This window comes from Pipistrellus hanaki (genome assembly GCF_964339955.1).
Source record: "Pipistrellus hanaki genome assembly, chromosome: 1".
NCBI classification, from domain to species: Eukaryota; Metazoa; Chordata; class Mammalia; order Chiroptera; family Vespertilionidae; genus Pipistrellus; species Pipistrellus hanaki.
The window spans coordinates 187564289-187585948 of NC_140503.1; the positions used below are offsets into that span (position 1 = coordinate 187564289).

Here is a 21660-nt window from a genome sequence, read left to right on the forward strand (position 1 = left end):
AGTGCAACTATTGAGCTTTATTCAAAAATGGAAAAGGCATTTTATTAAATATTTTTATAACCCTGCCCAAAGGAAAAGTGATGGTGGTTATAAACCTTCCAGGCCACACGGGGGCAGCACCAAACAGCATGGGTTGCTCTTTGCTGCTCCATCCTTTGTAGGATGCTGAGTGCACTCCCTGGTAGGGCTCAGTTATTCCCCATTCACCCAGTTTTCTTTTGCTCTGGTGGTGACGCTTTTCAAATCAGGTACTAAACTGCAAGAGAAGAATTGCACAAGGAAAATTAAATAAAAACTTCATAATAATATATTTAGGGCTCTTGTTTTCTCTTTATCAGCATGACAAGACAATATACTGAATGTGGTGTGGTTGGATTAGCTAGAATTTGCATTTCTTAGGCAAGAAAAATACCCTTGATTTTTTTTAATGAGCTGGTTTAGTTTGAAATCCAGGTGTTCTTGGACTCAAGGGACAAAAAACAGCCAGTATTTTTGTTTTTTACCTTCCTTATCCTATATAATAAAGAGGTAATATGCAAATTGACCCTCATGCCGTCACAAAGATGGCTGTGGCCACAATGGAGGCGGGGTTCCCGTAGGAGCCATAACGAGCAATCAGCAGGGACCTGAGGCTACGTGGTGCTGGGCTGGGGTGGGGGACTTCAGGCTGAGCCCCCCGCCCTGGCACCGGGGCTGGGGACCTCGGCCACAACCTTCTCCTCCACCCCGGTACCGGGCCAGGGGACCTCAGGCCCTGCCTCCCACCTGGCAGTGCTTGACGGGGGATGGGGGGAGAGCTCAGGCCATGCCCTTCACTCCAGGCCAGGGGACCTGAAATTGCGCCCCCTGCCCAGCAGGGCTTGATGGGGGTAGGACCGGCCAGGTCTGGGTCTTGCGGGATTTCAAAGCCTGGATGGGTGGGGACTTGACTCTGGGTCCCATGGCGAGCCCCAGACTCTAACAGGAGGAAGATTTTCATATACGTTTTACTAATTTTCTTTCATCTCTGACACTTCTATTATAGAGAAAGGGCAAATGGCAATATTATTTCCTCTAATTAATCCCCTTTTAATGTGCACAAATTTTATGCACCAGGCCACTAGTTGTTAATAAATTCTTTTGGGTACTCATAGTCTGTAGAATTTTGTAGTAGGCAATTAGAGAAAGTGAAAAATTATGTTCCTGGCTTCTAGTTTTAAGGAAATTCCACATTAATACTGTTTTTTTGGCGTCCAAACCCAGGATCACCAAGATACTCTACTCATGGCAGGTTCTGTTGATTTTGAGCCCCATTTCCAGTTGGGCACATCTCAGTGTCCTGTCGGAGCCTGTTTCCATGCCAGAGGCTGAGTGGGCTGGAGTTTTCACTGGAGTGACAGTAATAATGTATTATTCAAACTGGGAGCTGCTCTTGATGATTTTGCCACAACAACAGACATGAGCCAGAGCCATCCTGGGGACAAATGAGGTGTGTGGTCCCCCTCAGTACAAGTGTTTTCGTCTCCCCGATGATGACCCTAGTTTAGATTTATGTGGCACCGTATTCATTTGCTCTTTCACTCAGCACATGTTCATTGAGTATTTTCTACATGCTGGTTCTCTTGATATATTACCGTGTTTTCTCCTAGTGAGAACCCTGAGAGGGAACAATTGTTATTCCTATTTTTAGAAAGGGGGAGGGGGGGGGAGATTGGGACTTTGCATATTACTTTCCCACAATCACAGTGCCAGTACATCGAAGAGCTAAGATCTGAATCCAGACAATCCCTACTCTAGAGCCACGCGCTCAAAACCGCATTGAGCCCTGGCTGGTTTGGCTCAGTGGATAGAGTGTCATCTTGAGGACTGAAGGGCCCCAGGTTCGATTCCGGTCAAGCGCACATGCCCGGGTTGCGGGCTGGATCCCCAATAGGGGGCATGCGTGCAGGAGGCAGCCCATCAATGATTCTCTATCATCATTGGTGTTTCTATTGCTCTCTCCTCTCCCTTCCTCTCCCTGGAATTAATAAAGGCATATTTAAAAAAAAACAACCTGTAATGGCATCGAGCAGTCGCGCTGCGGTGGGCACACACCCGCAGAGGGAATGTGAGGGCATCCCAGACCTCTCCCCAGGCCTCAGGAACAGGGCGCAGCCTGAGCCTGACTGGAGGCCTGTCTGCTCCTCTCTGAACCGGGACACACTGCGCTGCGGAGCTTTCGCAGTCATCCCAAGGGCAACCTTCTCTTCTTGGTGAATTTGTAAACGGCCCCTAGGCACCGTCAGCCTGTGGCAGAGTTCTGCTCCGGGCGGTCACACAGGCCCCTCAGTGCTCCTGCAGGATGGGAGGACCCTCAGGCACTGGGCTTAAGTGGGATGCCTTCTGTAAGTGTGTGTGTGTGTGTGTGTGTGTGTGTGTGTGTGTGTGTCTTTCCCCTGAGATGCTGCGATTAACAACTCCGGAAGGAGTCTGGGCCGGGAGGCTGAGACAGGGAAGGCTGAACTGGGCTGAAGGGGTCCCTTTGGGACAATTGGCTGCGTTTCCTCATTTCATTGTGACATTCACTTTGGGAAACTTTACAAGATGCACCCCCTGTCCCAGGAGGGTGGTCTCTTCCATTGATGCAAGCTCGGGAGGGACCCAGTCCTCTGAGGGGGATTAGGGCCCGGGCTGCAGGGTCAGGTGAGGGACCCAGTCCAGCCCCCCAGCCCCCCCTGGTGATGGATCAGCAAAGCAGATGCTGCAGCCACACGGGTCCTGGGGACTCTCCTTTATACATCTTCGGATTTGTTACGTGTTGCGATATGCATACGATGCTTTTTGTATTATTTTAATTGAACCACTGAACTTTTAAAAGACAAGGAGCATCATCTCAAAATATCTCCACGTGATCAAAGAATAAATGAGCTTGCGCTTTAAGGAGTCTCACGAGCCAGCCATTCTGCGGGCTTCGCGGGATGTGGAGCTCCTAACGAGCGGCAGGACCTGAGCCAGCTGTCCCGGGAGCACCGTTCCCTCCACTTCCGGGCATTGGAGGGTGCATTCTGCCTCCTTGTTATTAGAGCGCTTAACGCTCATACTTGATTCATTCTCTCTCCCGTCGTCTTTTCCTGGGTGCTCACAACCAGCAGAGCTCATGGGGGTTGCACTTCTTACGATTAAGAACGCCGCCTTCTAGTAGATGAATGAGCTCAGACGTTTTCATGTCCGTTGGCCCTGTAATTCCACGTCTAGTTGTCTATTCTAAGAAAAAAATTCTGAGCACGCACACAGAAAGTTAGGCAAGAAGCTAGTGATCACTATACTTCCTAATAGCAAAGAAAGCCGCAGTGTAATTTTCCAACAATAGGGATGGGGAGAAGTGGTCCTACTATCTGGCGCTGAGAAGGTTTGACTTTGGGTGGTGGGCACATGGTGCAGTATGCAGCTCTGGTAGCATAGAAACCCACTCCTGAACCAGTATGTTCATGTTGCCCAATGTCACACCAATATATTAAATTTAAAAAAAAATAGGGATGAGATATTGAACATGAGGTAGCAGCTAAAGGCTCATTAGGCATACCTTGCAGAGGCTTTAATGGTAGATTGATGGAGAGTGACCTGTGACCTGTGACCTGTGAGGAATTTCACGTTCCAGCCTCTGTTGTCTTCCAGTGTTTTGCCGTGCGCTCCCTGGGATGGGTGGAAATGGCAGAGGAGGACCTGGCCCCCGGGAAAAGCAGCGTTGCTGTCAACAACTGCATCAGGCAGCTCTCCTACTGCAAAAACGACATCCGGGACACGGTCGGCATTTGGGGAGAGGTGAGTGACGCGAGGCGACGGTGCATGGCAGGATCGGTTCCCTCCGCTGTGCTTCGTGGAAGCGGAGCCCGGGGGGACGTAGTCCTGGGGGGCGACGGGGGCGTAGCAGGTGCGTTTCCCCACAGGGACAGGTGGTGGAGGCAGGAGTCCCACCTTTTCCCTGGAGACTCAGAAATGTAAATAATGAAAAATGAGAGCCGGCAAGAAACAGGCCAGGGACACTCTCCAGAGGACTTGGACAGGGAGAGACATGGGGAGGGGAGGCAATGTGGAAGACTTACAAACTCTTTACTCAGGAGGGGGGGGTCTCTCCCTTTAGGAGAATAAGTTCGAGACCACGGGGTGGCTTCTTTCGCTCGTTGAAAAGACACCCAAGGCCAGTGGCCGGCAAACTCATGAGTCAACAGAGCCAAACATCAACAGGACAATGATTGGAATTTCTTTTGACAGCCACATTTCTTTTTTTCTTTTTTTTAATATATTTTATTGAATTTTTTCAGAGAGGAAGGGAGAGAGAGAGCTAGAAACGTCGATGAGAGAGAAACATCGACCAGCTGCCTCCTGCACGCCTCCTACTGGGGATGTGCCTGCAACCAATGTACGGTACATGCCCCTGACCGGAATCATACCTGGGACCTTTCAGTCCACAGACCGACGCTCTACCACTGAGCCAAACCGGTTTCGGCGACAGCCACATTTCTTACTTAAACTTCTTCTAACTCTACTTCCTCAAAGTAGACTCGCCCAGGCCGTGGTATTTTGTGGAAGATCCGCACTCAAGGGGCCAAAGAGCCGCCTGTGGCTCGCGAGCCGCGGTTTGCCGACCACGGCCCCGGGCGGCCGCAGACACGGCGAGGGCGGGCGTGTGCGCCGGGGAGGAGGCTGACGTGCTCTCTCTGGCTCCAGGGCAAGGACATGTACCTGATCCTGGAGAACGACACGCTCAGCCTGGTGGACCCCATGGACCGCACGGTGCTGCACTCACAGCCCATCGTGAGCATCCGCGTGTGGGGCGTGGGCCGCGACAACGGCCGGTGAGTGTCCGGGCCAGCCGCTGTCCCCTCCCCGGGGCCCCGGGGGGCTCCACGCCTGCTGCTGCTCTTCACTGGCCGTGCAGTGACGGCAGACTTCCTTCAGGAATGTAAACCATGACCGCTGGTTTCTGTCCCTGCCGCGGAAGCCCTCCACGCCGCTTCCCTCCTGGGTTCAGTGCCGCAAACCTTTGGTCCGTTCTGGATGCTGCCTTGGATGTCTGCGTGTTTCTCCTCCTGCTCCTCATCCTCATCCTCATCCAGCGACGTTCCCAAGGAACCAGGATCCCTGAATCCTCCCTTCCTTTCCCCCCTGCTCTGCATTCTGTTTTAATCCTCCACTTCGCTCGGTTGGGTCTGGGCTGTTCATGCCCCACGCCTCCGCCTGGTACCTTCTCTGTAGAGGGCTTGTGTTGGGGAGCAGCCTGCGGGTGGGGGGGTAGCCTGCGTGGGGGAGCAGCTTGCGTGAGGGAGTAGCTGCACAGCCTCAGTCACCACCTTCTGATCCCTGAGTCACGATCACCAGGAACTCCTGGGGTTTGGGGTAGCTGAACCTTTTTAGCACTTGAAACATCTGGTCATATCAAATCTCATTCAACGCATCTTTTTCTGAAATTCTGAAAATGTGTGGTCGACAGAGGTGCTTCTTACTCAGGTGTGCGGTGAATTTCTTGTCCTCCAGGCTGACTGGAAGTTCTGATTTACATTTTCATATTTTATCTAAAAAGTGGCCGTTATCACAGACGTCGTGTGGATGCCACCGTTCAGCACCTGGGCTACCTCAAAGGCACTGAACGCTTGAATCACAGCTGACCCCTGAGCGACGCCGGCTTGAACTGCTGGGGCTCACGTGTTGGACCCAAGTAGTTCAAACCCATGTCATGCAAGGGGCGGCTGTATTCTCTAGCTGCAGCTGGAAATTGGAGTGTGTGGGTGCCGGCTGAACTTAGATGTGGCTTTTCCACTGCTCGGATGGTTGGTGCCCCTAACCCCTGCGTTTGTTCCGGGGTCAACTGTTTATTTAGTCTTCGGCATCTCTCAGGGTCCCTGAGGCCCTCGAAGCTTTTTGGGATGCGCTATAGGGTGGTTAGTTACTGCATTGTGGAAACTAGGTAAGGACACTGTCAACGCGGGTAAAAATCCCAGACAGCAGCGAGGCGGCTCTCCTGGTTAATCGGAGCGGGTAATCCTCTCTAGAACTCTGCCTTGGGCTGCCCCTGCCTCAGTTCAGTTGCAAGTTCTACACCAGAAGGGAAAATGGTTAGGCGTCCGTCGATAAAAGTACAAGCATTCTTGCTGAAACCAGACTCGAGAAATGGTCTGCACAAGAAAGGGGAGGTGTCCTCTGACTGCTGGTGGGATGATCCTTCCGGGAGCACGGTTGTGCCTGAGCTTCTGTTAACGGAGTGCTGAAGGGTGGCCGCTGGGCCAGGTGCTTTGAGGGGAACGAGTGGGTAGATGCTAAGTGAACACACCTGCCATCCACTCGCTCGCCAGAGCTGTGGCACGGGAGTGGATGCCCGACACGAATGGATTAGTTTTACAAGGGAAATACCTGATAATGTGTGCTCAGCATTAAAAGCGTTTAGCCTTGATGGGAGGGTGTAAGATACTTGATCCTTCCCTGGTTCCTGTCCTCCAAGCCTGTTGGTTAAGGCGGGAGCCAAGGTGAAGATCATAGTAAACACACACAACGAGGTGGGGCTGTGTTTTCTTAAGGGCACGTCGTGAGCGGGTTTCACTAATGAGGTTGTCAGCCCCATCCGACTCAGGCACATGTGTCAAACACAAGGCCCGCGGGCCAAATCCAGCCAGCCAGGCCTTGCAATGTGGCCCGCACCACGCTGTCATCACTGCACTCTGCTGTCAGTTTATGACATTGTCAGTTTATGACTGTTCAGTAAACCATTCGGCCCGCGATTTAGGCTGGATTTTATATTTTGGCCCCTTCTCTGATTGAGTTCGACACCCCTACGTGAGGCCAAGCGCTCCAGGTTCAGGAAGAAAAAAACACAAAACATTCAAACTCCAGTTGACTGAATTATTTAAGCTCTGAGCCTCAGTTCCTATCTTCTGTGAAATTCGGATCATAATGAGGACCACAGAGCATGGCATGCACGCCTGTGTGTGTGTGTACCGTAGCTGGCACCGTGATGGGGATGCGGCAGTGCTTAGTGGGTATTCGCTCTGGATTTGTCAAAGCCCTAGCGCAGGGATCCTCAAACTTTTTAAAGTGGGGGCCAGATCACGGTCCCTCAGAGAGCTGGAGGGCCGGACTATATGAACTACTAATTCCTACTGTAACACCTCGGCTGCACTCACTGCCCAAAAAACCTGGCGGGCCGGATCAGACTCCTCTGCGGGCCGTAGTTTGAAGACCCCTGCGCCTAGCGGATGCAGCTAATTACGTACCTGGCCTCCTTTCAGAGACAGGGAGGAGCCTGGCCTCAGGGAGGTTTCAAGAGCAGTTTATCATGTGATGCAAAGGAGAGAGGCCAGACATCCTAAGGAGCAGGAAGAGCCTCACCTCTGCCCCCAGGGGTGTCAGTGTAAGTTAGGTCACATGGCCTTGGGTATGTCTTTGAGAGGTGGGCTGGGTTACCCATGTTTTTTAAACCGCTTATTGCTCAATGTTAGCAGATAAGTGTTATTTAGAAACTAGAGGCCCGGTGCATGAAAATTCATGTACTGGAGGGGGGTCCTTCAGCCCGGCCTGTCCCCTCTCACAGTCTTGGAGCCCTCAAGGGCATCAAGGGAAGGTGATGCCTCATCACACCTCTGCTGCTGCCACTGCCGGCAGTGCAAGCCTTGGCTGGCCCTGGTTACCTGAGCCTTAGGTGGCCCTGGGCAGCTGGGTAGCCACCATCTGAGGCTTGCCTGTGCCTTCGGCCAGCCCTAGGCAGCTGGGGAGCTGAGAGGACTGGGCACTGCCATCTTGTAGCTGTGGGTGCTGCCATCTTTGAGGGTGTGGCAGTCAATTAGCGTATTCCCTTCTTATTGGCTGTTTTCACCGCCATCTTTGCGACGGCCTGAGGGTCTATTAGCACATTCCCCCTTTATTAAATAGGATTGTTGGTGAGGGTTTTTTTTGTTTGTTTTGTTTTCTCACCATTTATCCCCTGTGCCCTCTTCCACCTCCACCCACCCCACCCCCTACTACTACCACACTATTGTTCATGTCCATGAGTTCTCTCCTCTCTCTCTCTCTTTTCTTGCTCAATTCTTCCAACTTCTGTAATTTAGAAACTCGCTCAGGGTTCCCTGTTGGTTTTCAAGATCTGAACACGCTCATGTGCTGGTTGGGGCCTCGGGCCAGATCGCAGCAAATAAAAATGTATGTTTGCCAGTGAAAGGTTCTGTTTCCCCCATTGGTCCCCAAGTTTTCATTCCCTAGAAGAAGGGGCCTTTGCATTCCTGCCTTTTTTTTCTTTTTTCTTTTTTAACTTTCTTTTGCTTTTGATTTTTTTTTTTTTTTTTACAGCCATTTACAAGAGCAAATTCAATTCGCAATGCCGCAAAGGGAAGGGGTTGGCGCTTTGCATGAATAAAACATAAAAGTGTTTCATTTTGCTTGTGGAAACGAGCCTATTTCTCATTCTCTTTTGTGGCTTTCCTTGCCGAGAGGCTGGAATCTCCTAGGGGACTTCTTGACGCGGTTAACGTGGAGAAGGAGTGTGTGTATACCCGAGGCTGGAAGGGCAGGAGTCCCCCTGAAGTTCAGAGTGCTTTACTCAGCCGTGCGATTTCCGAATGTGTCCGTCACTTTGGGTCTAGCATATTCTTTGGGCCTGCGCTGATAAAGGTCGCCGTCCTTCAGCAGCCACGGCGGCTGTCACAGCACCATGTACAGTGCTTTCTGAAAGAGCTCTCTCCCGCAGTGCGTGTCCACCCAGTGACACTGCTCCTGGTCACAGTCTGAGGAACTAAAACTCTCCTCCCAGAAGGCGTTGCGTACACTTCTTCTGTTTTGTTTTGTTTTTATGAATAATGTTTAATAAAGTTTTGCCATGTCATAGAGCATCCATAAACTTCCAAATGAGTTTACCTTTCGTGGTTTTATCTGGTTAGGATCTCGGGGAACGTTTACCTAAAGAATATAATGCCGCCGAGCCGAAATCAGTTTGGCTCAGTGGATGGAGCATCGGCCTGCGGACTCAAAGGTCCCGGGTTCGATTCTGGTCAAGGGTATGTACTTTGGTTGTGGGCACATCCCCAGTAGGGGGTGTGCAAGAGGCAGCTGATCGATGATTCTCTCTCATCGATGTTTCTAACTCTCTATCCCTCTCTCTTCCTCTCTGTAAAAAAATCAATAAAATATATTACAAAAAAAAAAAAAAAAAAAAAGAATATTGTGCCGCCGAGCCGAAACCGGTTTGGCTCAGTGGATAGAGCGTCAGCCTGCAGACTGAAAGGTCCCGGGTTCGATTCTGTTCAAGGGCATGTACTTTGGTTGCGGGCACATCCCCAGTGGGAGGTGTGCAGGAGGCAGCTGATCGCTGATTCTCTCTCATCGATGTTTCTAACTCTCTATCCCTCTCTCTTCTCTCTGTAAAAAAAATCAATAAAATATATATTTTTTTTTTAAATAAAAAAAGAATATAGTGCCAAGCGTGCAGAATATCTTCCCCTACTCTCTGCTCCTAGGATATTTCCCAGCTGGCTTTTTATCCCCCCCCAAGCCCCTGGCTTAAGTTGTTTAGAGGCTGGGCTCAGCAGGGTGTGACTCCCCTTCGGTGGCCTGTCTGGAGGGGCAGGGCATACACAGACCCCTGGGACCTCCCTCTGTCCAAAGAGGACGCTCCCCTGTGAATCCCGACAAGACATGAAGGATGGTCTGATGACCGGGGGCCTGAGGGGACACCGGACTCTGTGGCCTGGCCATGGCCTTACGGATCTGGCTTTCTAACTGAGAAAAGACACAGGTGTGCGCTGAAAGCAGAGCCACTTTGTGGAGCAGCCGCGGGCGGAGCTGCCCTTTCTGTTCAACTGAGCCCACAGCCCACTCGTGCCAAGGAGATGTCCTTGGTAATGGGTAGACGTTGGCAGCGACAGAGGGCAGTTCTGTGTCAGGTGACAGGGATGTAGGACAGCGGGCTGCTGGGCTTTGGAGTTCATCTGAAAGTTATCGCTGTTTCTGCCTGGCTGTTGTTTCTTTTCCTAGGTGTAATGGCAGTGGGAAGGGGGGGGGGGGGGCGGAGATAGGGTCTCTGCGTAGAGGATGGGGACTTTGTAATGACATCCAGTCAGAGGGTGCTCTGAGCCAGACAGTCATGAGTGATGGATGGCTTCCAAACCGGCTGATGGAAGTTTAATCCCGGGGACGGGCTGTCCTGCCTCGGGAGAGGAGTCCTCAGGGACACGGCTGTCATTCTCTCCCCGGCTGCGGTGTTATCTTGACCTCTGGAGTGGATTTCTTTTTCGTGCACCCCCTTGAGATGCGGAGGCATCAGGGTGTACTTGACCGTTTTGCTGACTTACAGTGTAGTTCTATTTTATCTCTTTTGAAGTGGCTTCCTTGCCTTCTATTAATCATGCTGGGCTGCTTGCTAATGCCTTCCGCTTAGAATAACCTTTCAGGGAAGGCGTTGTCAGGGATCGTCCAGGTGGTTTCCCTCAGAGGGATGTGCGAAGGCATTTCCAGCAGATCTTTCACTTAGACCGCCCCTGATGGTGCCTGTGTGACAATAGCAGTATCTTCTGATTAGCATGTCTCAGCACCAGCCAGTGAAGTGTGGAGGCCTGAGGTTGTTTGGGGGGAGGTGGGGGGAGGAAGGAACAAACGGTGGGAGGGAGGGAGGGAGGGAAGGAGGGAAGAAAGGGAGGGAGGGAGGGAGGGAGGGAGGGATGGAGGAAGAAAGGAAGGAAGGAAGGAAGGAAGGAAGGGAGGGAGGGAGGGAGGGAGGGAGGGAGGGAGGGAGGGAGGGAGGGAGGGAGGAAGGAAGGGGAGGAAGGGAGGGAGGAATTATCATGCTGATGCCTGAACAACTTCCCCTGCACACCTCCCCAGAGTCCCGAGCCAGATGAGGATTGGGGCTTTGTGGATGCAGTTGGGAGAGAACAATCATGCTTGTCTGCGGTGATTCTCAGTGTCGGCTCTGAAGTATAGGTTTCTTGGAATACTTGGAGCATTCCTACAACAGAAGGAAGAAGAATGTTAGTGGAAAAACAGCTTAGTAATCCACATGTACATGGCTTAGCATCTTAGAAGAGAAAGTTAATCGCTCTTCTAACCCAGAGCCAGGCTTGGTTGTGGCATGTTGCGCAAACTCAGTACATAGTTGGGTGTGTGTTGAATTGCTGGAAGCCTCATGTTATTGCAGATGAGTGGGCAGTCACTGCTTTCCATGCACAAGTCGTCGCCTTGAACTTTTTGAACTCAAACGCAATCATCTGAGACTTTTGGCTTCACGGTGAGTCTGATAACTGGGAACATAGCTTAGCTCCTGCGATCTGTTTCAACTCACAGAACACTTCTGACACCAAATGTGTGGGTTTTACACACCAAGCAATTCTCCAGTTCTCCGTGGATACCAACTGGATGTCCTACAATTTAATTCGATTCTAACTGCCTGTAGTTAGTGAAGATTTCACAGTTCCACAAGATTGTATGCCAATCACAAGTCCAGAACACTGACTGACTGACTAGCTATACATCGGGGATTGCCACGACCCCTCCTCAGGTTGGATAATTTGCTAGAATGGCTCATAGTCTCAGGGAAACATCATAAAGGCATCCTATATAATAAAAGGATAATACAGCCCTGGCTGGATTGGCTCAGTGGATAGAGCATCAGCCTGTGGACTGGAGGGTCCCAGGTTTGATTCCAATCAAGAGCATGTACCTTGGTTGCAAGGACATCCCCAGTGGGGGTGTGTAGGAGGCAGCTGATCGATGTTTCTCTCTCATCGATGTTTCTAACTCTCCATTCCTCTCCCTCTTCCTTCCTCTCTTTAAAAAAATAGATAAAATATATTATAAGTAAATAAATAAAAGGATAATATACAAATTGTCCCATCGGGTTTTCAACTGACTGGGAGTCTGACCACTTGCTATGATGTGTGCTGACCACCAGTGGGCAGTGTGGAACGAAAGAAGGCCCTGCCTGGCAGCCAGCAGCTGGGGGAGGAAAGCCCTGTCGGCCCTGATCGCTGGCCAGACCTAGGGACCCTTCCCATGTACGAATTTCGTGCACCGGGCCTCTGGTTTATAAATGGACAGCCAGCTAAAGAAGCTGTGATCCGGAAGGTTGTGATCCGGAAGAGTTGCGATCACAGGAGCACCTGTCCGCAAGAAGTTTGGGGTGTTCCGCCATGCTGTACCTGGGGGTGTTCACCAAAGCAAAAGATCTCCCAACTTTGTGGTTTAGGGCTGTTATGGAAATCTTATTACACAGGCTGATTGATGGAATCATTGACTGTTGATGATTAGCTCAATATCAAACCCCTCTCCCCTCCCTGGTGAGACTGAAAAACTAAAGATGTATTTCTTATCATGTTATAACATCACTGTAGCAGTTCGTCACTGGAGAAGATGGATTTGAGAACATCAGGTGGGACTCAAGGAGCCCCGTTACGACAATTATGTGGAGCTTGAGGGTCTAGAATTGGTCAGCTGAAGGAATAGTGGAAGAGGAGTCCCACCGTTTGCTTTTAATGATGGTTTTTTTGTGTGTGTGTTTTTTTCACGCAGTGACCTTGAGTATGCTTAGTGTCCCAGCCTCTACATCTGCTGTGGGGATTTCTGCTGGGGTGGCAGTTATGTGGAGGAGCTTCCTTAGAAATGTCACACGTTGTTCCCAATTGTACTGATTTCATGAAAATAGTAATGTTTTCTTGAACTGCTGCCTGGGTCAAACATATAAAATAATTGGAAGGAACTTAAACACATGGGAGATTAGCATTATTCTCTCTTGGACTTTAAATATCTAAAAACTAGAGGCCTGGTGCACAAAATTTGTGCACAGGTGGGGTCCCAAGATTTGGCTGGTGAACAGAGTCAATCAGGTTTCCCGCTTCTCCTCCTCCCCACACCCCCACCCGTGTCCACTGCTGGCCAACCTCCCAGTCCCTTCCCCCAACTAGCAGGTCCCGATCACCTAGAAAATTATCTCAGCTGTTTCACACCAGACACATGCCAAAGGGAAAGAAACATTTGAAAGTACTGGGGACAGGGTTGGAGTAGGTGTGCATAATTATAGGCTCTGATGAGACTGGGGAGGAAGGAGGACTGAGTACAGAGCTCACAGACCTGTGAGCAATGGAAAGGAGGGAGGGGAAGAAGCACAAAAAGGTCAACCAGATGCGGCTGCCTTTCTGTACAGATGATGCCTCATGTTTCTTGCTGCTTCTTTAGGCCTCATCACCTACCTCTCTTGCCCAGTTCGCCTTTTTCAATGAGTGGCTGCAGGTGCCTGTTGAAGGGCCCCTATTTCCCTGCACAGAGCACGTGGCCCGTTGGAGACCCACCCTCCGGCAGGGCTCGTGGCCATGCCCTATGCCCTGAGCTGCCCAGCCCGGGATTTCATGGTAGAGTTGAGTCCCTTGTTTCTGGGAAATTGTTCATGGCCCCTGCCTCTTGATCCCTAAATCCATTCCTGCCACCCCTGCAAAGAGAACTCCGGAGTGCCCATTTGTTGGAAACAAAGCCAGAAAACTTTAAGTCTCCATTTTTGCTCAGTAGAACCAAACACGTCTGTGTGGGCACTGACCCTGGTCTGCACAGGAGGCACACTAAATAGGTATTGACATCCTGGCATACGTCCTGCAGGCATTTTGCAGACATACCAACAGAAGCACCAGTGTCATTTTTTTAAAGTCAATCCTTCTTTGATTAGAAAATCTGTAAAATAGGTGTTCGATTCAAATTGCAAGTAGTATTCCGTTCCCCTGGCTCAGCCCCTCAGCAGTCCCTACACCTCATCTATCTTGGGACATGACTAGAGTGGGGATGGGGATTAAGGAGAAGAGAGCACAGTCATTCCTAAATCTCCAAAGAGCTCAGCATTCATTTCAGCTGCCTTTGGAGGAAGCTTCTCTCTTCACTGCTACCACCAGGTCATAGACCGTGAGTATGACCCTACGTGGCTAACCTAGGCCTCGGTCACCTTTGCTCTGAGTGTGGTAGCAGCTACCTGCTGGAATGCCAAAGCATGTCCATTACACTCAAAACTGAGAGTGATGTCTTTAACTATTCACTCACCTAACCCCATCTTCCTCGTTACTCATTCTCCTGTGTCCTAGACTTGTGCCTTCATTCACTCGTTTCTGCATGCGTTCACTCACTCACCCAACTCCTGCTAGTCCACCATGGGTAATGGCTCTGTCATCTACTCAGCTGTACGCGTCAACAACAGAGGGGTCCTCTTACCCTCCTCACATTCAGGGAGGGCGCAGCCCTAATGATTCAGCCTCTTTAGTACTTAGGTCAAAGAATAATTTTTAAAAAGTTAAAAATAGCTCATATACGCAGTAAGTAATAAGCAAAGCTGGAAACAATTCAGATGTCCGTCAGCAGGTGAATGGATAAGCAAACTGTGGTATGTCCATCCAATGGATGTCCACTCTGCAGCAAAAGGAAGTCAACTGCTGATACTCACAGCATAGCTCATTCGCCAAAGAATTTTGCTGAGGGGAAGAAACCAAATGGCCTCCCTCAATAAAGGTTCATACTATATGGTTTTATTTGTATCAAATTCTAGAAAATGCAAGGTAAACAAATTTATATTGATGGAAAGTAGATCAGTGGTTAATTGGGGAGGGACATAAGGGGGGAATATAAAGAGACAAGAGAAATCTTGGGAAGGTACAGATATATTCACTGGTTTGATTGGGGGGTAGTTTCACAGGTGTATACACATGTCAAAACTTATCAAATTGTATGTTTTAAACATATGCAGTTTATTATATGTCAACTATACCTCAATAAGGCTGTTTTAAAACTGTAATTTTAAACATACAATGAGCAACATGTCAAAGGTGTGTCTAACTCATGATTGAGGGAACTAGCAGGACACCAGAGGAATAGGAAAGACAGAATCTTCCAAAACTGATCATCAAGCCGCCAGGAAGCACAGGTGCTTTCAAGAATCACCAAGATCCCAAGTAGGATGAATTAAACACACACACACACACACACACACACACACCTGTACGGATGTATACATATATGTACGTATTTATACACACATCACATTGAAGGGAGTTTTATCTAAGTTGCTGATGATGTGTACGTTCACCTACATAAAAATAAATTTTGCAAGGGCAGTAATTAGATTTTTTTAAATTGTGTGAACCCTACATTCTTTCTAGTCATCTATTTTTCTGTGTTATTGGCTTTCAAATTTAGTTTGTCATAACCCATAAGAAACATCATTTATGACATGGCCTGATTTCCCCCTTACCCACCCTCCTCTCTTCTCTCTCTGTCTCCTTTACTCACCCACATATAACTAGCAAAAATGTCACACAGTGTTTACCGTCACTGTGTGTCCGGCCCTGTGGTGTTTTTCGTCTTTGCTGCTCTATTCTATTTAACTGTTTAAGTGTTGCTTATCACCACGAATTGGTCTTAGTCCGAATAACACTGATCTTGGTTAACTTTTGCAAAAAAAAGTTTTGAGCTGAACACTGTACTAGTTTAATAACTTGTGTATACAGAGAGGGGGAAATGATTCCTCAGTCTAAAACCAATGAACTTCCAGAGGGTCAGTTTTTTGCCGTCTGCCAAGCTAGGAAAGGCTGAAGAGCACTGATGTAGGGATTTTCAGTGATAATTATGTGTCAAGTTATTGTATTTTAATAAAGCTAAACTTTTAGACTTTTTATTTGCTTAGCACTACACCCCCGTGCCATCACTGAAAAGGGCTGTTTGATTATGAGCATAGCTTTCATTGCAGTCAGTGAATATTATCTTTCTTAAGTAATTTGGTTTAAGAGTGATAATTGCATAGTTTATCATGTTTCCCTTTTTGCCTGGAAGTTTCAAGTTAAATTAAATCCCTAATTGTAGTGATAATAGTAGATTGAACCATAAGACTGCTATTGGTTGAATGTGGTTTAAATTAATATTTAGCCTAATTGATTTACAGAATTACTTACTTCTTCCTTCTAGTTGGCTTTAAATTTTACTTTTCTAATTGAAGAGCCTGATAGAATGTGTGTCTTTTATTGCAAATCACTTAATTCTTTTGCAAGGCAAACGGGATATAAATTTTAATAAACAAACAGAATCCAGTTATAATGCCCCATTAACCAACGGGGTGTTTAAAACAGATTCTTTCCCCCCAACTTGCCTATTATTCAGTAATTGGGAAATGCTATGCATTCTGCAATAGGAGTATTTTGAGGGTGGGTTGTTTTTTATTTGTTTGTTTACTATAAAAGTCCTGAGTGGTTCAGAGAACAACAACATTAAAAATATATCTCGCCCTAGCTGGTCTGGGTCAGTGGATAGAGCGTTGGCCTGCGGATTGAAGGATCCCAGGTTCAATTCTGACCATGGGCACATGCCCCGGTTGTGGGCTCAGTACCCAGTAGATGGCATGCAGGAGGCAGCCAATCAATATTCTCTCTCATCATTGATGTTTCTATTTCTCCCTCTCCCTTCCTTTCTGAAATCAATAAAAATATATTTAAATACACACACACACACACACACACACAATCAATTCGTATTTATTGACCAATTCAAATGACGTCTGTGGCCTCGATCATGAATTAGAGAATAATAATGTCACAGAAACTGCCTCAGCCTTAAAGCTATTGCTGCCAAAGTACTGTTCCCCACCACCAGGGGTCCCATTACCAAGATAAGCAGCTATTACCAAAAACATTAACATCTAATGGATGGTGTAGACTTTCTTAATATATTTCTCCTACAAATTCGATGGCCTAGAGCTGTGGTCGGCAAACTGCGGCTCTCGAGCCACATGCGGCTCTTTGGCCCCTTGAGTGTGGCTCTTTCACAAAATACCACGGCCTGGGCAAGTCTATTTTGAAGAAGTGGCATTAGAAGAAGTTTAAGTCTAAAAAATGTGGCTCTGAAAAGAAATTTCAATCGTTGTACTGTTGATATTTGGCTCTGTTGACTAATGAGTTTGCCGATCACTGGCCTAGAGTAATTGCCTGTGCCCCTTTCTTGCCCAAAGGAAATGTTGTGGGGTGTGTGTGTTTTTTTATATATATATATATTTTATTGATTTTTTATAGAGAGGAAGGGAGAAGGCTATTTCTATCCTTCTCCCTTCCTCTCTGTAAACATTGATGAGAAAGAAACATCTATCAGCTGCCTCCTGCACACTCCCCACTGGGGATGTGCCCACAACCAAGGTACATGCCCTTGGGAGGAACAGAACCTGGGACCCTTCAGTCCTCGGGCCGACACTGAGCCAAACCGGTGAGGGCCCAAAAGAAATGTTTTGATGTATCCCTGTATACCTTCGAGCTAAAAGTTGCTTTGTCTTTTCTGTTGACATAAGAGAAGCAATGGAGGATATTAAGAAAGAGAAAACTGAATCATATTTATTAAACTCACTAAGTCAAGGGTTGGAAATAAAGGGAGGGGAAACTTTTTTAATTAAAGATAAGATTTTAATATGTCTGTACTGTACAAATTAGAATGCTTCTTTTAAAAAAAAGAGAAGATGATGGCCTATATCTTAAGTCTTTATATCTTGGCTCACTTTTAATCAGAACGTTATTAATCATTCTCTTAGGCCTTGGAATCATGCTGTTAGAACAGATTATACCGAAGAAGTGTATTAATCAGGACAGGAGGAAAGATCTTCGTCCTTTTTTTAAAGCTTTGTAATTATAATTTAACCGTGGTTGTACTGGTGTATTTTTAAGGGACTAGTCAGGTTGGCTTTCTTCATGCCCAAGGCCACATGGTCCTGGGCCAACCTTGAGGTGTCAAGCTGTGGGATTTCTTTCCTCCTTTCTTCTTCCTCTGTGGGGTGGCCCCACCTACCTATCTGTTTATTTATTGGACACCCATGTATTAACTTCCCACCATGTGTCATCCCTGTGCTTGGCACCATGGATGTAGTGCTTTAGAGTCCCCTGTACAGAGCCTTTTCCCTCGGCTTCTTCTTTGTAGCACATTTCTGATTGGATTTAGAACCCACCCAGATCATCCAGGGCAGGATCTCCATGTCAGGATCGTCAACTACATCCTGTCTGCCAAGACCCTTTGTCCTTCCCAGGTCACATTGGCAGGTTCCAGGGGGTAGGACCGGATGACACCTTTTCCAGCCTCCTGCAGTCAGCATGGCGGGGACCCTCTCTGGGGGGTGCAGATTCGGTGGTGCCCTGGGAGGACCTTTGGGGTCCAACACGCCCAGAGGACTCCTAGGTCTCATCTACCTCGTGGCTGTGGGACTCTCGGCAAGTCACTCCCCCTGGACCCCCGTGTCCTGTGTAGAGGTGGAGGCTTGAGAACCGACCTGCAGCTTGGTGTGAGGTCATAAGTCAGAGGGGGCCAGGCCTGGGCACCCCCGCTGTGCTGTGCTTCATGCAGGCCCTCCACCCTCCGCACCCACACCAGTGGGCCTCGAGGGCCGGAGGAAGAGGGCGCTGCCCTCTGGAGATTCCGAGAGCACCTCCTCCCCCTTGTTTTTCTCGGCGAAGCGGAAAACACACACGCTGTTTATTAAATAATTAATCATCCTCTCCTAGAAGGGTGATTCCATTTCACGGCTGAGCAGTCTGCTGCCAGAGGACCGTGTCCTCCTCCAGCGTGATGTATGACATGCCTTGGTCGCTATCTTTTTAGACACTTGGATGTTCTCTCTCTCAGCCATTTAAACGGGAAGGTGGCATAGGGCACAATCATGGGCACTTTGTCCCTTTAAGAGATAGATAACACACGCGCGTCGCACTGTGGCCTCGTATTTTTCCATTTCTGTAGTAGTCTGTAGAGCCTATATTAGTGAACATAAATTCCAGTAAATTCTAGTATTGACTAAATACTAATTACTTAGTAGTAAATGGCATAGATAATAAGCCTTCATAGCTTTAAGCCTATGAAGAAAAATAAACGATTATATTATTGACACGGAAATTAATACAATGGAATGAACCAAGAAATAACAAAGCCTTTTTTTTTCCCCTCAAAATTTTCTGTGATTTCACAGACATTCACTGTCTGCCTTCAGAATAAAAAAATCTGGCCTGATTTGTTTATAAAGCAGTCCCTTCAGACATCTGCCTTATTTTTAGGACATTTTAACCCTAATATAAGGATAGTACGTAGGGGGTCTGCTCGCCATTTCTGACCTAGCGACATGAAGGGCCTGGAGTGCCCGGTTGAGAAGAGCCATGAGACCAAAACCAGGCTTGGTGAGGAGCTCTGTGATCTGTTAGTCATGTCTGCCATGGACATGGAACAGGAGGCACAGGCGTGACACAGCATGCCTATTGAACAGGCAGTTATTGGAATGCACTTCATCTAGGCCCTTACACCCTCAGGCTGCCATCAGAGTCCTCAGTTAACAATAACTTTTGTACAGGGAAGGTAAATACTGGGCTGGGGCGAGGGGGTCGAATATTGAATACTCTCAATACCATCATAGCTGAAATTCAGTAGTTTCTTGAAAAATATCTATTAAAGGAAGAAAGGGAAGAGATGATTATTTGCCCAGAAAATTGACCTTTTCAGTCAGGTAAAACAGGTTTTTGGGACCCAGTTGTGAACCTTGAGGGCTCTGAGTTTGTGGCCATGCAGGGCTCAGAACGACCAAGACCACCGGACGGTGTTCATTTGTGGATACACAGCATAAATGCAGTGTTCCAGTACTAAATATTTAAAGCATTTGCATTGTCTAACAGCTGACACACAGTGCTTGCAACGGTGTGGCATTTTGTTTAGTTTGCCACACCTCTGGAAGAAAGAAAATTGATATTTAAGATTTGAACCCCCGCCCTGCCACTCACTATTTATGTGTTCTGGGGCAAGTTACATCCTTGTCTGTACCTCAGCTTCCTCGTCAGATAATAACATTGAGTAGGAGTGCATGCTACTCTTGCTGAGAGTTGAGAACAGTGTCTGGCAGATGTCTAGTGGGTGCTTTTGCCCTCCATTCCCAGCCCTCCCTGCTGACCTCTGACCCCTGCAGGCTGTCCCAGGCTCCCTGGGTTTGGCCACTGGGAGGCGCTGGAGGCTGGAGGAAGTAGAAGCCAGGGTTCCTCTCCCCTTTGGGGGCTTCCAAGCTGTGGCTCCTCTGGGTGGCCTTGACCTTGACCCCAGAGCTCTGGGTCTACCGGGTCCTTCTCCTGGGAGTGGTAGGTTGCTTCCTGCTCTTGCTAATCTCTGTACCTCAACTATCTTCTGTTTGTTTTCTAACTCTTCCATCACCTATGTCACCGTGTCTATTAAGATTCTATTAAATTCCCTCCGTTTGAAATATTTGGAGCAGTTTTTCTTTTCCTTGTTGCACCCTGACTGATAAAGACTAGCATACTAACCTTGTATAGTTGCTGCTACTGTTGTTGTCATTGTCTTATAGTCTTTAGAAAAAAGGGTGGGGAACCTTTTTTCTGCCAAGGGCCATTTGGATATTTATAACATCATTCACAGGCAACACAAAAGAAAAACTGTTCTAAATATTTCAAACGGAGGGAATTTTATAGATTCGGAGACATGGGTACTGGAAGAGTTAGAAAACAAACAGAAGATGGTTGAAAATGAGCTTGCTATATTTGGTCAAACGTTTCATTGACTCACCCCTAATGCCTTGGCAGGGCCAGACCAAATGATTTCACAGGCCTCATATGGCCCACGGGCTGGACATTCCTCACCCCTGATTTAGAGGAAACTCTATAAAGGACACAGACTCAGCCGAAACCAGTGTGGCTCAGTGGATAGAGCATCGGCCTGAGGACTGAAATGTCCCAGGTTCGATTCCAGTCAAGGGCATATAACTTGGTTGCGGGCACATTCCCAGTAGGAGGTGTGCAGGAGGCAGCTGATCAATGTTTCTCTCTCATCGATGTTTCTAACTCTATTCCTCTCCCTTCCTCTCTGTAAAAAATCAATAAAATATATAATATATATATATATTTTGCATATTTTTTTATTTTTATTTAAGTGTATCATTGTATACATTTAGGTAAAATGCTAAACCCTTTGTCTGAGCCTGTGCAGTTAGAAGCAATAATTTCTCTAAGGCAGTGGTTGGCTTTCGAGCTGCAGTTTGCTGACCACTGCTCTAAGAGGATAGTGTGCATCAGGCGATTAAAGAAGCCAAATTTTTTATTTTGTACAAATGAAAATTGTATATTTTTAGGGTATAATAACTTTACCCCCAGATTTATTGAGATACAATTGACATAATATTATGTAAACTTAAGATATATAAGATATATATTTATTTCTTAAACAAGAAAATGACCATGGGTATTTCTTCTCTAGGCAGTCTAAGAGTATAGTCTCTCAATTTCAAGTTCCCGAGGGAAGAGACACTCACCGCCCAGACCAGGTGCCCACTCAGTCTAATTCCTGGCCGGTTCACTGCATGCCGGAGGAGCCTGCTGTTGCCACGTGGGTTTAGGTCATGTGGTGTTTCCCAGAAAAACGCTGGGCAGGCAAGCCAACAAATGTCCATTTCAGAACGTAATCAGCCTAGTTAACAATCATGGAAATACCAACTGCCTACTATTGGGTACCTACCATTTGCTAAATACAGTGCTAATTACACTGTATCTGGGTTTTTTGGTTTTGATTTATTTTGTTTTTTAAATCCTCACCTGTGGGTATTTTTCCCATTGACTTTCAGACATAGTGGAAAGGGTCGGGGGAGATATAGAAGCATGGATGTGGTTTTATTTTTGTTCCTTTAAATTCTTACAACAG

General features: G+C 47.7%; 1 protein-coding gene across 14 annotated transcripts in view; it reads left to right on the forward strand.

Moving 5' to 3' along the window:
• APBB2 (amyloid beta precursor protein binding family B member 2) overlaps nucleotides 1–21660 on the forward strand; it is a 323734-nt gene that overhangs the window by 254469 nt on the left and 47605 nt on the right. For all 14 annotated transcript variants that reach the window (XM_084900686.1, XM_084900684.1, XM_084900691.1 and 11 more), the window contains 2 exons: nucleotides 3634–3780; nucleotides 4687–4814. In XM_084900686.1, the coding sequence (XP_084756812.1) occupies nucleotides 3634–3780; nucleotides 4687–4814 (275 nt within the window). The remainder of the gene's footprint in view (nucleotides 1–3633; nucleotides 3781–4686; nucleotides 4815–21660) is intronic.